At 34.9% G+C, this 14657-nt stretch overlaps 1 protein-coding gene across 8 annotated transcripts in view; it reads left to right on the top strand.

Moving 5' to 3' along the window:
- DNM1L (dynamin 1 like) overlaps positions 1-14657 on the top strand; it is a 62970-nt gene that overhangs the window by 29891 nt on the left and 18422 nt on the right. For 4 of the 8 annotated variants that reach the window (XM_082665609.1, XM_082665604.1, XM_082665606.1 and 1 more), the window contains exons 2-7: positions 11-158; positions 3944-3982; positions 5452-5498; positions 5907-5978; positions 7221-7307; positions 13085-13247. In XM_082665609.1, the coding sequence (XP_082521735.1) occupies positions 11-158; positions 3944-3982; positions 5452-5498; positions 5907-5978; positions 7221-7307; positions 13085-13247 (556 nt within the window). The remainder of the gene's footprint in view (positions 1-10; positions 159-3943; positions 3983-5451; positions 5499-5906; positions 5979-7220; positions 7308-13084; positions 13248-14657) is intronic. The other 4 variants (XM_082665603.1, XM_082665610.1, XM_082665605.1 and 1 more) reach the window with 1 other exon arrangement.

Consider the following 14657-nt stretch of genomic DNA (forward strand, 5'->3'; position numbering starts at 1 on the left):
CCGTTTTCAGAGCAGTGGAAAGAGCTCAGTGCTAGAAAGCCTAGTGGGGAGGGACCTGCTTCCCAGAGGCACTGGTATTGTCACCCGGAGACCTCTCATTCTGCAGCTAGTCCATGTTTCACCCGAAGATAAACGAAAAACAACAGGAGAAGAAAATGGTAAATTTTAGAATTGGAATATAAATTATTTAAAAATTCTTCATTTTTGGTCCAATCTTCAAAAGATATGAGCTAATTAGAAATTAGTGGCTGTAGCAAAATCAGGAGTCTTGTGAAGAAAAGTGGTATGCGTCTTTTCTCATGTTAAAAAAGAGTAATTTTTGTTGTTTTTGAGGACCGTGAGTCAACTTGTTTGAAAAAGAACCTTTTTGGTAATTCAGTTTAGTAAACTGTTGTTAATGCTATTTAGTGGGGGATCTAGTGAGCTACTTGGTAAATGAGAATCAGTTATTTTTAAAAGTTTTTGTGTCTTTTGGAGTGTTTTAAACTTTTTTTCCTTGTGTTTAAAACAATGTTTTTGCTTTTTCACTTTGTTTTAGAATTTAAATATTTTCTTTTTTTTGCCATGCCATGCGGCACACGGGATCTTAGTTCCCCGACCAGGGATCGAACCTGTGCCCCCTGTAGTGGAAGCGCAGAGTCTTAACCACTGGACCACCAGGGAAGTCCCTAGAATTTAAATATTTTAGATTCTAGTTTAAATATTTACTTTTAAATAAAATTAAAATGATTTAGCTTTTCAGCATGACAATGTTATCTTACCTTCCCTTTTCTGGTCTTGCCATGTGTCTGCTAATTTTGAATCTTTGGCCCTTCAATCTAAGATGAATATTATTATTTATTTATTTATTTATTTATTTATTTTGCAGTATGCGGGCCTCTCACTGTTGTGGCCTATCCTGTTGCGGAGCACAGGCTCTGGACGCGCAGGCTCAGCGGCCATGGCTCACGGGCCCGGCCGCTCCACGGTATGTGGGATCTTCCCGGACCGGGGCACAAACCCGTGTCCCCTGCATTGGCAAGTGGACTCTAAACCACTGCGCCACCAGGGAAGCCCTAAGATGAATATTATTTTTAGAAAGAGTTTTTTTTAAAAAAATTATTATTATTTTTGCCACTCCACGTAGCATGAGGTATCTTAGTTCCCCGACCGGGGATTGAACCTACGCTCCCTGCAGTGGAAGCATGGTGTCTTAACCACCAGACTGCCAGGGAGGTCCCTAATTATTATTATTTTTTTTACTATCCTTCTCTTGCTAAGGCTTACCTATATAGCACATACTTTTTAGAGTCCTCCCTCACCCAAATAGTAAACGTGGAGTATCATGATAAGAAAATATGCACCATCCTTTATAGCAGTTCTTCTTTGGTTAAACTGAAAATATTTTAAGACACACTATCTTTTTTTTTTTTTTTTTTTTGCGGTATGTGAGCCTCTCACTGTTGTGGCCTCTCCCGTTGCGGAGCACAGGCTCCGGACGCGCAGGCTCAATGGCCATGGCTCACGGGCCCAGCCGCTCCGCGGCATGTGGGATCTTCCTGGACCGGGGCACGAACCCGCGTCCCCTTCATCGGCAGGCGGACTCTCAACCACTGCACCACCAGGGAAGCCCTAAGACACACTATCTTTATTAGCATGTTTTAAATTGCCTATTAAATATGTATCCTCTATTAATCATACTTTTACATTAGTGAGGTTTGGAATATTTGATGAGAGTAATATGTTTAATCTTCAGTGTTTGGTTCACATTTTGTCTTATTTATAAAAGTCTATAAAATGTTCTAAGTATTAAATTGCATTTGCAGCAGAGTACCATGTTTGTTTCTCATTCTGCAGAGATCTGTTTTCAGTGAAGTTTCATTCTGTTTCTTATATTCTAATCTAAGATGGGATGATAATTTGATGCAATTGGAGTTACTTTAATTTCTGTATCTGATCTTTTCCTTTACTTATTATAGGAGCATTGTTGTGATAGTTTGATTTTTTTTTTTAAAGGGGAAAAAAAAAAGACCTGTCATGAGCATCTACAATGACTACAGAAAGTTAATCGCTAAAGCAAGTTAATGAAGTTGTAGATGTTAACATATAATGATATAATGATAAATATTTTTGGATAGACTGCCAGAGGATATGTAGGAGTCTTTTAATTATATTAGGTAGCTTCTTGGTATATTATTCATCGCTTTGCTTTTCTGTAATATTTCTTTATTATTGAAATTCTGAACCTTGAATTTAATCATTTTGGACTAATTTATGGTCCAGCTTCAAATGTATAGAATAACTCTTTAAAAATTTCATTCTCACTAACATCATCAATTTTACCAAATACCTTAAACTAAGACTTCAAGAAACTGTATGGTGTTAAGTCTGTTGCTTTTAACTCCTCATTTTCTTCAGTCACCTTGAAAAGGGCAGATGATATCCTGTCTCTCAGAAACTATTTGCAGATGTGGGCAGTGCTTCTGGAAGGGGTGTACATTTCAGCTATAGAAGTGTCAGTTCCTTGGTATCTCTTTGTTTGTATGTCCACTCTGTTTTGTTGATGTCTCTTCTTGGTGGTTGGTCAGTAAATCTGCATATCTTTACCTATATATATATATATTTTTTTTTTTCCCCAAGCTTAGTGCTTATTTTTTATATTAAAAAACATAAAACCTCACTTCAAATGACAACTCAGCCACCCAGAACACAAAATAGATTTTGTAAATTTTGAGTACTAAATGTCATATATATTATTAATAACTAGAATAGTTCTTTAACTTCTCATCAGAGCCCATTTATCCTTAGGATAAACAGTTCTACCTTACCACAAATCATTCTACCCTAGAGGAAATTAGGAACAGTGAAGCAGGAGACAGCCAGAAGAGTATGAACTACCTGACAGCCTGGCAACCATACAGGAGAAAGGGGAGGAAAACATAAAGACAGGAGAACTTCAAAAAAAGAAAAAATCAGTGTCTAACCATTTTGTATAGGGATTTGTAGCCTCAAAGGGCTCTATTATGTAACAAAGGCATAAGTTACCATTAATAGGTAAGTTTAAGAGCAGTGGATTCTAACATGACATGGAGCAGTATAATCCATTTTAAATATAGGTCCATCAAAACTGGCTAAACTATTTAAGTATTACTATGTATAATTCAATTATCAGGAAAATTTATATAACATGAGATCCCTCATTCTGCCAATTACATAGGATAATTGAGGTGTCAATATGTAGATTTATAGTATTTCTCATCTTGCCCCCCACTTCTGCCAATGTAAAAGAATTTTCTGATAAAATCTTATTAAAAACAAAAACTGTTTTCAAGTGAGATGGTGATTTAGTTTGAACTCTATGATTACCTTTTATATATTTATAAGAAATAAATTAAGTTTTCCTCAGATCTCCTTGTAGACTAAATCCAAAAGTAGCATGCTGACTAAAGACCAAAATTGTTTCTGTGGTGTTCTGTTAAATTCAATATATATTTCAAAGAAAATAATCCCTTAGAAAGCTCAATTGGTAAATACGTTCATATTTACTTTAAAGGTTTTGAAAGATGTGTTTGATATGTTTTGTAGATTTTTTTCCACTAGGTAATTTATCTTTACCCATAGTTATCAGATGTCTAAGACAAATTTTTGAATAGTAAATTAATTTTAATCCACTTTGTTAGAATTAGAAACCAGAGGTGATATAATTAGGTGTAATGGAAAATAAAAAATAAATTATGGCACACTATATACTTCATTTGTGTCATTTAAAATATTATATAATCCCTCTAATTATAACTAATTGTAATGGAAGTTTTATAGTTGTAAATTTGGAATAATTGAATGCATTTGAAATGGCATTTGAAATGTGTTCAGGTTTTTTGCACACTTGATTTTTTAGAAAGGTTTCAAATATTAGGGATAAGCACTAAACTTATCATTCTGTGCTGTTTCTCTTTAACTACAGACCCTGCTACATGGAAAAACTCAAGACACCTTTCTAAAGGTTTCCTTTATCCATTTGTTTTTGGCCCTTCTTTTCCTATTGTGCCTGCATGTGTGCTTTTGTACTCTTACAGGCTGTGTGCATTTTTTTTCTTCCATTTTTATTTGCCTATCCACATTGATTGATTGCAGGTGTTAGTGGTTCTTGTTACCTTTTGGCATTGCATCAGAATGCAGGCTTTTTCTGGTGGTGAATGTAATTTATTTTATTTTTATTTTTAAAAACATGCTTGTGAAGCCAGGCCTCTTCTATATGATAAGGTAAATTAAGAACACCCCTTTGGTATATAGTACCTGCCTCTGAGTTCTATTCATCTAGATTACTCCAGTTCTCCAATGAGACTTCTTGGAAGAAGGTACTAAGCTTCAAGTAGGTGAGCATTTTACTTGCAAAAAGGATCCAGTTTCTTTACCTTTATCCCACCAAAGAAATTGATCCACCTTTTCCTCAGTAAATATTTATTTGAATATCTTACAGTCATTTTAATTTGATCTCAGGTGGCTGGTATGTGTTATTCATAAACTTAATCATTAAGACGTTTGAAACTCTGAATTTGGCAAAAACAGAATAGCTGTGCTTCGGGGAGGCAAAGTTAGTTTACCTTTCTACAATTAAGCATTTCTAGCTTTTCTGGGAAAATCAGAACAAAATTTGCTCTCCAAGTCTCAGATCACTCAAAACAGTACCTGCAGTGAATAATTTTTCCTTTTTTCAGCAAGTGCAAGAGGAGCAGACCTATTATTGGAAACTACTGGCGAGTAGCAACTCCATACAGGGCATATGCCAGGTTCCCCACACCCCATGCCATTTCATTTCTTACCTACCTTCAATTCCAAGGGAGAACATAATCTTGTTCCTGGGGGGGAAAAATCACGTTGAAAATGCATATAAATTATGGAGTAGCTTCACACTACTGAGAGAGCTCTTTAAAGTAACGACAAATTGTGACTTTATGGGTTACCAACAAGAAACCAAATTAAAATAAAAACGACAAAACAGAATGAAAAGTTAGCTGTTTCATTCACATATTGCAAATTTTTATGAGTTACATGTAAATCTATTATATATGCTTTTTGCATTATTATTCAGTATGACTCATAAGTTTTCTTCTTTTAGCCATTAGCTTGAGTATTTTCATCAGATAAACTGCTTTTTATGTGTAAGATATTTAAAAATAAAGTATACATATTTTACTATAATATGAGGAGAGGTAAACAATTTTATTTGTTGAAATCTAGATTTCAAATAGTGGGAAGACCTGTGAGCAACTCTGAAATTAGTCATTTCTGAAATACCTGGTACAATTCTTAAAATGTGAGAGTATAATTTAGCAGATCTTAAAATATACGTTAACTTGTAGTTAATGGCAAAATAGGAAAAAATAATATTGTACTGCCTTTTTGAATTCCTAAATAAAGATAAAAAGTAATTTCTATAGTTTCCAATAAATGGAGTTTTTCTTTTTCCAGGGGTTGAAGCAGAAGAATGGGGTAAATTTCTTCACACCAAAAATAAGGTAATTGTAGAAGAATATGGTGAAGAAGTAACATGTTGAAAACATTTTTTGGGGGTACAAGTAGTTGATAATTTAGTTTCTTATGATTGGCAATGTAGCATTGTTATCTTGAAGCAGCTGTTCCTTATAAAATAAATCTTAACATTTCTAACCATAGTAGTTTATTTGGAAAACATTTAAGTTGAGCCCTGTTCTCTCTGAGACTCTTAACTGTTGTGGGCTCAGGCAGCTTTGAAAAACTGATATAAACTATGACTCTTTGGCTCAGAAAAAATATATGTGTATATTAGAGTTTGTTTACTAATTCTCTGAAGCAGATCCATAGACATCCTTGAAATTTATCAAACCCTGCTTAAGAACTTTTAATCTTATTTTGAATACCGTGTTTTTTGTTTCAATAATTTTTAGCTTTACACAGATTTTGATGAAATTCGACAAGAAATTGAAAATGAAACAGAAAGAATTTCAGGAAATAATAAGGTAGGCATCTCTTTAGAGCTGGAAATTATACCCATTGATAAATATATCATCAAGAGTATTCTGGTCTTTGAAACTAATGGAGTATTTTCCCAAATATATAAAAACTTTATTTAATACCTTTTGTTTCTTAGAGTTTTTATATGCTATCAGATATTTCATTTAGGTGTTTATTCTTGATCTTGAGATTTATATATCACTTTATTATGTAACTTTTTAATTTAATACTTCCTACAGTGTTATCTTTTTCTGCTGGATTGACTGTATTCTAATTTAAGAAGCAATATATAACTTACAAGATCCATGTATTTTGAAGAGCTCTTTTTCTTACCTGAGTAAGGCTAGATTTACTTATGAAAGCAAACGGGAAATTAAGGGGTTTTTTTTCAATGAAAATGAAAAGTAATGTTAACAGCTGAATTGTCTTCTCAGATTCTGAGAATTTAAAGTAAATTAGGTGTCTAAGATACGATTAATTTTGACACGAGGCACTATGACTGACTCCCTTAAATGCTTCTGTTTTCTCTCTCTTCTTTCTTTATTCTTATTACTTTTCTGTTCCCTTCTCTTTTGTTGTTACCTACATTCTTGTATGGGTACGTTTAATCCCACAAGTGGGCCTTAGCTAAGTATTAATATTAAAAAATACTTATTGAGTCCTTTTATCTGCCGGATGCTGTGCTGGAGAGGTTTTTCCTGACAAAAAGGCATTTTTGGAGCCATGTTAATTTCTTTATGCCTATTCAGGATATTTGTCTCTGTTTTAGTGATTGACTAAGCTTTGTTTATTATTGGTCTCTGGGCAGGTTACCTTTTAGTTACTGCTGCTGCCGCCATACTTCCCTGATTTGGATAACTTGTTACCTATGTCTCACTCCCTGAACTCAAGAACTTCATAAATTTGGGTAGTGATACATTATTCTTTTGTTCAGCACTAAGTCTATTAAACATATTTAAGAAACGTTATCTGCTGAGAATCCAGAGAAAAGAATGTGAAATAATATAGGGGAAATAAATTATGTATATTAATAGTATAAGGTTGGATGGGATTATAACCTATGGCTAGCTGCCTTATTTCCTATATGTTTCATCGGGTTTTGATTGTTGAAATGTTTTAGAAATCATGGTTTATTTAATATTTAAAAGCATCTAATGTATAATACTTAAAATGAGGTTTACTTTAGCATTTTTATTCATTGAAGTTTTAATGTGATTTTAATATGATATTTTAAAACTTATTTTTAGGGAGTAAGCCCTGAACCAATTCATCTTAAGATTTTTTCACCCAATGTTGTCAATCTGACACTTGTGGATTTGCCAGGAATGACTAAGGTAAAGAATAGTTGTTACTCATTGTGGGTATGGTCATGTTTGTTTTCACTTGAACAAATGTAGTTTTTCCTTAACCTCATATAGATTAATCAGCTTTTTTTTGGCAACTACCTTGATCTATTAGCAGCATTTGACATAGTTGAGCCCTTCTTTCTCCTTGAAACACTTTCTTTACTCTGCTTCCAGGATACCACACTCTAGAGGATTATTTCTGATCTTACTGGTCACTCCTTCTCAGTCTCTTTTGCTGGTTTCTTGTCTTCCCAGTGTCTAAACAGTGAGTGCCCCAAAGCTAAGTTTTTGGACCTCTTGTCAAAGGGGTACACCTAACCTCTTGATGATTTTATCCAGTCTTATGACTTTAAATATGAGTGTCTGTATGCTGACAACACTCAAATATCTCCAGACTTGTATATTCATCTTGTATATCCACTGTCTACTTGACATACACACTTCAGATGTCTAATAGGCATTTCAAACTTGATGTGTCTAATACCAAATGCCTGATCTGTCCCTCAACCTGACTTGATCTTTCTACAGTCTCCTCCATCTTAGTAAATGGCAACTCTGTTCTGCCAGTTGCTTAGCCAAAAAGTTTGTAGTCATCCTTGATACTTCTTATCCTACACCCTACTTTCTCTGTCAGCAAATCCTCTAGCTCTCCTTACCTTTAAAATACAGGCATACCTTGGAGATATTGCAGGTTTGGTTCCAGACCACGACAATAAAGTGAATATTGCAATAAAGTGAATATCGCAATAAAGCAAATCACACAAATTTTTTGTTTATCCAGTGCATATAAAAGTTATGTTTACACTATACAGTCAACCCTTGAACAAGGGTTTGAACTGCATGGGTCCACTTATATGTGGATTTTTTTCAATAAATATATTGGAAAATTCTTCTGGAGATTTGTGACAATTTGAAAAAACTTGCAGACAACTGCATAGCCTAGAAATACTGAAAAAATTAATAAAAATTAACTTACAAATCTATTATAAAAAGTTAAAATTTATCAAAACCTATGCACACACAGACTGTACATGGTGCCGTTTGAAGCAGAAAGAAATGTAAACAAATGTAAAGATGCAGTATTTAATCATAACTGCGTAAGATGAACTGTAGTACATACTGTACTACTGTAATAATTTCATAGCCACCTTCTGTTGCTGTTGTGCTGAGCTCAAGTATTGTGAATAGCCTGTTAAAATGCCGTGTGATGCTAATCATCTCTGCTTGAGCAGTTCATCTCTCCAGTAAATAATGGTAAAAGGTGATCTCTGTGGTTCTTGCATATTTTTCATCATGTTTAGTGTAGTACCGTAAACCTTGAATTAACACCATGAGACCCATATGAAGTGCCACTAGTGATGCTGGAAGTGCTCCCAAGAAGCAGTGAAAAGTCATGATGTTACAAGAAAAAGTTGAATTGCTTGATATGCACTGTAGATTGAGGTCTGCAGTTGCCCACCATTTCAAGATAAATGAATCCAACTTAAGAACCATTGTAAAAAAAAAGAAAAGGAAATTCATGAAGGCAGTGCTGCAGCTATGCCAGAAGGCATGAAAACCTTGCACTTTATGTGCAATGCCTTTATATCTTGTATTGAAATTTCAACTTTTATGTGTGTGCTGGATTGCTGTAGGAAAGGCATACCTATAGACTATAACGTTATTTGAGAAAAAGCAAAGTCAACATATGACAACTTAAAGCAAAAGGAAGGTGAAGGATCTAAAGCTGTATAATTTATTGCCAACAAAGGATAGTTTGATAATTTCAGAAAGAGGTTTGGCTTAAAAAATATCAAGGTAACAGGAGGCAGCAGACAAGTTCTCAGATGCTATTAAGAAAATCATTAAGGAGAAAGGATATCTGCCTGAACAGGTTTTTAATGCAGATGAAAGTGCCCTATTCTGGAAAAAAATGCCACAAAGGACATTTATTAGTAAGGAAGAGAAGCAGGAAGGAAGGAAGGAAGGGATAGGCCAGCTCTACCGTTTTGTGCAAATGCAGTTGGGTTCATGATCAGGACTTCCCTTATCTATTAAGCTGCTAACCCCCAAGCCTTGAAGGCAAAAGAGTCAGCTGTCAGTCTTTTGGTTGCCCCAAAAGAAGGCCTGGACAAAGAGAACCCTTTTCCTGGACTGGTTCCATCAATGCTTTGTCCCTGAAGCAGGAAGTACCTTTCCAGTAAGGGACTGCCTTTTAAAGTTCTTTTGGTATTAGACAGTGCCCCTGGCCACAGGTGTTGAAGTGGTCTACTTGTCTCCAAACCCAATGTCCCTTATTCACCCTCTAAATCAGGGGGTCATATGGACCTTTAAGGCTTATTACACATGGAACTCTATGGAAATGATTGTCAATACTACGGAGGAGAACCCTGTTAGAGAGAACATCATGAAAGTCTGGGAGGATTACACTATTGAAGATGTTGTTATTGAAAAAGCCATGAAAGGCATTAAGTCTGAAATAATAAATTCCTGCTGGAGAAAGCTGTGTCCAGATGTTGTGTAAGACTTCAGGATTTATGACAGAGCCAATCAAGGAAATCATGAAAGAGACTGTGGACATGTCCAAAAAAAAGTGGGTGGGTGGGTGAAGGGTTTCAAGATATGAATCTTGTAGAAATTCAAGAGCTAAAGTAGACAGTGCATGGGAGGAATTAACAGAAGATGACTTGATGGAAATGAGTACTTCTGAAACAGTGCCAGATGATGAGGAAGAAGATGTAAAAGAAGCAGTGCCCGAAAACAAATTGACATTACACGATCTGTCAAAGAGTTCCAATTATTCAAGACTGATTTTGACTTGGTGGAAGAAGGATTGGCACCATATAGAAACATTTTTAGAGTGAAAAAACAAGAGTCAGACAGAAATTATGATGTATTTCTGTCAAGCTACACTGAGTGTGCCTGCCTCTCCTGCCTTCCCTTCTGCCTCCTCCACTTTTTCTGCCTCTACCACTCCTGACACAGCAAGACCAGATCCGCCTCTTCTTCCATCTACTTCACATGAACAACGATGAGGATGATCCACTTCCACTTATTGAATAGCAAATAATCATCATGCCATAGAGTTCTGTTGTATATGTGTGTGTCTTCTTGTGAAATCTAGTAACTGTATGGCAAGAACTGTATGAGAGGGCTTCCCTGGTGGCACAGTAGTTAAGAATCCACCTGCCAATGCAGGGGACATGGGTTCGAGCCCTGGTCCGGGAAAATCCCACATGCCGTGGAGCAACTAAGCCCATGCGCCACAACTACTGAGACTGCACTCTAGAGCCTGCGAGCCACAACTACTGAGCCTGCGTGCCACAACTACTGAAGCCTGTGTGCCTAGAGCCCATGCTCCGCAACAAGAGAAGCGACCGCAATGAGAAGCCTGTGCACGGCAACGCAGAGTAGTCCCTGCTCGCCACAACTAGAGAAAGCCCGCGTGAAGCAACAAAGACCCAATGCAGCCCAAAATAAATAAATTAAAAAAAAAAATTAGTTCCTTTAAAAAAAATTAAAAAAGAACTGTGTGAGATGTTTTCGTGTCTTTTGTCATCATTGCCTAAGTACTCATTATGTAGAACACCATGTACAAGACTTGTATTGAAATGGATAGCCTGTCTTTATATAGGTATAAGGTGAATGATATTTAATGTAAAATTAATGTGTTTTCTTACTGTTTTATAACTTTGCTTTCAAAGAATTATATTACCATGCAGTATGCCTTTCTTTTGTAATTGGAGAAACTGTGTATCAGCCTGTCATCACAGATAAGTGGTTTCCATACTGTATTATGAATATGACTTTAACACTGTATGCTATAAAAATTTTATAACGATTCACTCGTTAGTGTATAGGCTAGGCTACTGTGAAGCAATCATATCGATTACACTAGGCTACCATAAAGCAATCGTATTGCTGCTTCTTTGTTATCAATGTGTGAATTGTTATATATGTAAATAAATATGAATTTCTTTTTTACGTTATCTTTTCATTTTTGATATCTAGTGTCAGTAATAACATCTACAGTGTTTTGTTATCATATAAGACTATTGATGTTGGTACTGACAGAAGATTTATCTTGTAAACGGATGACATAAAATATCGATAAATACAGTATTGTAAATGTATTTTCTCTTCCTTACGATTTTCTTATTAACATTTTCTTTAGCTTACTTATTGTAAGAATACAGTATATAATACATATAACATATAAAATATGTGTTAATTGCCTGTTGTTGGTAAGGCTTCCACTCAACAGGAGGCTATTTGTAGTTAAATTTTGGGGAAGTCAAAAGCATATTTTCGACTACCTGAGGGGGTCAGTGCCCCAACACTGTTTTTCAAGGGTCAACTGTACTTTGGTCTGTTAGGCGTGTAATAGCACTATGTAAAAAAGCGATGTACATACCTTAATTAAAAATACTTTATTGCTGAAAAATGCTAACCATTATCTGAATGTTCAGTGAGTCGTATGTCATCTTTCTGCTGGTGGAGGGTTTGAAATATTTCAAGAATTATTAAAATGTGATATAGAGACACAGAGCGAGCAAATGCTCTTGGAAAAATTAGTGCCAATAGACTTCCTTCTCACAGGGTTGGCACGAACCTTCAATTTGTAAAAAATGCAATATCTGCAAAGTGCAATAAAACAAGGTGTGCCTGTATATCTGGAACTCTGTCACGTCTTACAAACGCATAGCTACCATCCTGAGCTAGCCACTATCATCTCAGCTGGATTACCACCATAGTCTCCTAAGAGGTCTTCCTCATAATTTATTAACTAAGCAGCCAGAGTGATTTTATTAAAGTGAAAATTAGATTGTGTCATTCCTTGGCTCAGAATCTTTGTAGTGGCTTCCCACTTCACTCAGAGTAAAAGCTTAAGTTCTTAAAGAGATCTAAAGTATCTACTTGATCTGTCTCTATTACTCTTCTAGCTCCTTCTGCTCCAGCCTTCTGCTATTTTGTTCACTTTACTGGAATGTTCTTCCCCCAGGTATCTTCTTGTACCTCTCCCTTATCTCTTTCAGTTTGTGGTCATTCTCTCAAATGTCATTATCTGGGTGAGGTCTCCCCTGATTACTCAATTTAAAAGCATAATCCCGTTTAAAATAATGATTTAAAAGTATAAGCTTTTTTTTCTTTAATATTTATTTATTTGGCTGCATCGGGTCTTAGTTGTGGCATGCAGGATCTTCTAGTTGCGGCCTGTGGGATCTAGTTCCCTGACCAGGGATCAAATCTGGGTCTCCTGCATTGGGAGCGCCGAGTCTTAGCCACTGGACCACCAGGGAAGTCCCTAAAAGTATAAGCTATAACTAAGTATTCCTTAGCCTCCTGTTCGCCTTTATTTTTTCCATAGCCCTACCACCACCTAGATACTATGTATATATGAGTTTATTATCTGCTTCTCATCACTAAAGCTCAGTGAAGGCAGGAATTTTGGTCTTTCTCTTATTCACTACTGTGATATAATCTGGTATGCAGAACAGTGCCTGAAATAAAGGTTGCCAATAAATACTTGCTAATTGAGTGAATGAATGAATTTGTCTCTAGGCAATTAATATTGACCAATCCTTAACATGGTAGACTTTTGATATTTGCAAGATTACATTTTGAGACTTTTACATATTACCAAATTCATATATACTGTAGTATATAATTTCATTTTAATTATCTGTAAATGGAGTAATACCTATATTCTTTGGATTAAATGGAGGAAAAAAAAAAGCAGAGTTGATTTTTATTACTAGTTCCTTGATCATCTCTTTTTGGTCCAGGTGCCTGTAGGTGATCAACCTAAGGATATTGAACTTCAAATCAGAGAGCTCATTCTTCGGTTCATCAGTAATCCAAATTCCATTATCCTCGCTGTCACTGCTGCTAATACGGATATGGCAACATCAGAGGCACTTAAAATTTCAAGGGAGGTAGATCCAGATGGTAAGGACAGATGTTAATTTTTAATGAGATACTTGGTTAACATGGTAAATCTACCCTCGAGAGGAGTTTTTATTTTTAAAAAGAATATCTCTAGCTATTTTAAAAATAATGCTTTTCTATTTTACTTATATTATCAACTAGAAATTTTGGTGGAAATGGATAAATTGCTGTACAGGCTAGGCAAAAATACTTCACATGATGTCCATATTTGTAATGATTACCTAATGATTTTAAAATAAGAAGATGGCTTCGCAAAAAGTTTGTTTTGTATAAATAAAATGATTTAGGTTTTTGAATGGCTGATTTCTAAGAATAACTGTCATGGTAGATAATCATTGTAGACTATTATAGTATAGTAGGTAATTATGGTATCTACATTCTGCAGAGGTTCAAGGCAGAGGGGATTCTTCGAAATATAGTTCATGCTGTGAGTCAGTATATGATACCTGACTAATGCTGCAGTGTGCATCTTATATAAGATGCCAGACTGTAAGTTATTATTGCTGCTAATAAATGTATGCTTTGCTGTATACAGGAGCCATTTTTTTTTCATCTGAGTATTGAGGGTCTGTGGGCAGTGTCATGTTTCTTATTTCCTACTTTGAATAAAAATTTAAAATAAAAATTTGGTAGGAAATGTTAATGCTAAGACTGCTAATTAAAATTCCTATAAACGGCGTCATTTCTTAAAATTTTTTATTTCAAGTTTTTAAGAAACATTTATTATATGAGTAATTAATGTTCATTTTAGATTAAAAGATAAACTATATCAAAATGTTTATCTAAATTTTACTTTTATTATATAAAGTAAACTGTTAGGCATTTTATATACATTAATTCTATTTTAAACTGACCCTTGAGCCATAAATATAATCGTACTTTTGATCTAGTGATCTTAATCTAGTAATATAGTATAAGGAAATAATCCAATCCAGTATTATTTATAAAAAATAAGAATCAATATATGGCCCACAGTAGGAATGATAAGATAATAATAGAATATGGAATCATTGAAAAGGATGATTTTATAGATTTGGACCAAAATACAAAAATGCTTCTAATTGAAAAATGCCATATGTAAAATTGGAAATTATGCAGAGCAGCTGGAACTCTCATACATTGCTGGTGGGAATGGTATAGCCACTTTGGGAAAAAGTTTCTCAGTTTCTTAAACAGTTAAATCTGTAATTCCACTCCTAGGTTATTTACCGATGTTAAATGAAAACCTATGTTCATATAAAGAACCTGTATGCAAATATCTATAGTAGCTTTATTCTTAATCTCCTAAAACTGAGAACAACACAGATGTTTCTCAAATGGGGAATGAATAACTAGACTATAGTGTGTCCATACTGTGGAATACTACTCAGCAATAAAAAGGAATGAACTATTGATACGTTCAACAAAATA

This window comes from Grampus griseus, assembly GCF_964374135.1.
Source record: "Grampus griseus genome assembly, chromosome: 11".
NCBI lineage: Eukaryota > Metazoa > Chordata > Mammalia > Artiodactyla > Delphinidae > Grampus > Grampus griseus.